General features: G+C 62.5%; 1 protein-coding gene across 1 annotated transcript in view; it reads right to left on the bottom strand.

Moving 5' to 3' along the window:
* LOC104490351 (fascin-like) overlaps positions 1-1,119 on the bottom strand; it is a 1,812-nt gene extending 693 nt beyond the window's left edge. Inside the window, exons 1-3 of the mRNA XM_010132620.1 lie at positions 965-1,119; positions 362-483; positions 7-86 (exon numbers count right to left, since the gene is read on the bottom strand). Of these exons, the coding sequence (XP_010130922.1) occupies positions 7-86; positions 362-483; positions 965-1,119 (357 nt within the window). The remainder of the gene's footprint in view (positions 1-6; positions 87-361; positions 484-964) is intronic.
* Between the last annotated feature and the right edge of the window lie 285 nt (positions 1,120-1,404).

Raw genomic sequence — 1,404 nt, 5'->3', positions numbered from 1 at the left:
CTTCCGGCACCCGATGAAGCCGTGCTCGCCGCGGAGGACGATGATGGGCCTGTTGATCAGCTTCATCACGAAATGCTCCGTCTCGCCTGCGCCAGAGGAAAGAGGGGCCGTGAGAGCGGCCCAGGGGGACTCAGCGCCGGCGCCCCACAGCTCACGGGCAGCAGTGAGGAGGGTGGGCTGTGCCCCCCACCCATTTCTCACCCACCCCATCTGTCCCCCCATCTCGCAGCACATGAAATGGTCATTGCCTGCATCCCTGAGCATCACTTGGAAGGGACCTGTCTCGGGGCAGGGGACACGACACTTTGTTCATCCCCTGCCGCCCCAGTGCGGGGTGGGGGTCCCTAAGGGGGTCCCTTACCCGCCGTCTCCATGGAGGCCGCCAGCTGCCCGTTCTTTTTCGCCGTCACGTATTTGCCGTTGGCAGCTTTCAGGGTGATGCGCTTGTCGCACCACTCAATGTCGAAATAGCAGCTCGCGTTCCTGCGGGGCAGAGAGGGTGGTCAGCGGGATGCGACCGACGGGGACCCTGCTGATGCCACCCTGCCAGCTCAGAAAGGGCTGCGGCTGGATGGGGAGACCCCGACGCAATCCATATTTGGGGGATGAGCCACGCCGTGGTGGCCGTCGCGATGGGAAGCCCTGGCCCCGCAGACAGGCAGGCAGCCAGATGTGCTCCCGGGGTTTCCGCCCGGCTCTCAGCGAGCGAAGGGCTGAACTGCAGGGTGAAGCATTTCGACAGCCCCAGCCAGCCAGGGAGGATTACATGGCTTCGGGGGCTTCCCAGGCATCGTGGGTGGCAAGCCATGGCCCCAGCTCTCCGGGGGATTTGCCGCCTTCTCTGGGAAGCATTTTGGGGTGAGCGCCAAGGCTGGAAAATCCCCTTTGGATTCCCCCGGGAGACACAGAGGGGTCCACGAAGTCCTCAGACACAGCCCTGAGCTGCCGGGGACAGAGGACTCACTTTGTGGAGGCAGTGGACTGGATGCCCCCGTTGGAGGTGAGGGTCCAGTACTTCCCAGTGTAGGTCCTGAAGGCGCATTTCTTGGTGTCCTTGTTGATCTCCAGCTGGTAGGTCTCCTGGTCACCCTCCTCGTCTTGGTTGGCTGAGAGGTCCATCCCTGCGGAGCATCGAAAGACGGAGGTGGTGGGCACCGGGGTGGGGGGAAGACCCCAACCCTCCTCCAGCAAGTCTGGGTGTAGGGACAGCCAGGAAACCCAACGGAGAGGGGCTCCTGCTCCCCTGGCCATGCTTTGGGGACATCCCAATCCCTCACAGGCATCTCCCCTCTAGCATTTTGGGTTCAAATCCCGGTTTTCATTTGGCTGCTCAAGTGTTAAGGCCATAAACAAGGGCAGGACAAGAGCTGAGGCAGCCTTGAGCTTCAGCTCAGCACTGTTTGG

This window comes from Buceros rhinoceros, unplaced genomic scaffold (assembly GCF_000710305.1).
Source record: "Buceros rhinoceros silvestris isolate BGI_N320 unplaced genomic scaffold, ASM71030v1 scaffold31953, whole genome shotgun sequence".
Classification (NCBI taxonomy): Eukaryota; Metazoa; Chordata; class Aves; order Bucerotiformes; family Bucerotidae; genus Buceros; species Buceros rhinoceros.
This window is presented reverse-complemented; position numbering and strand designations above follow the sequence as displayed.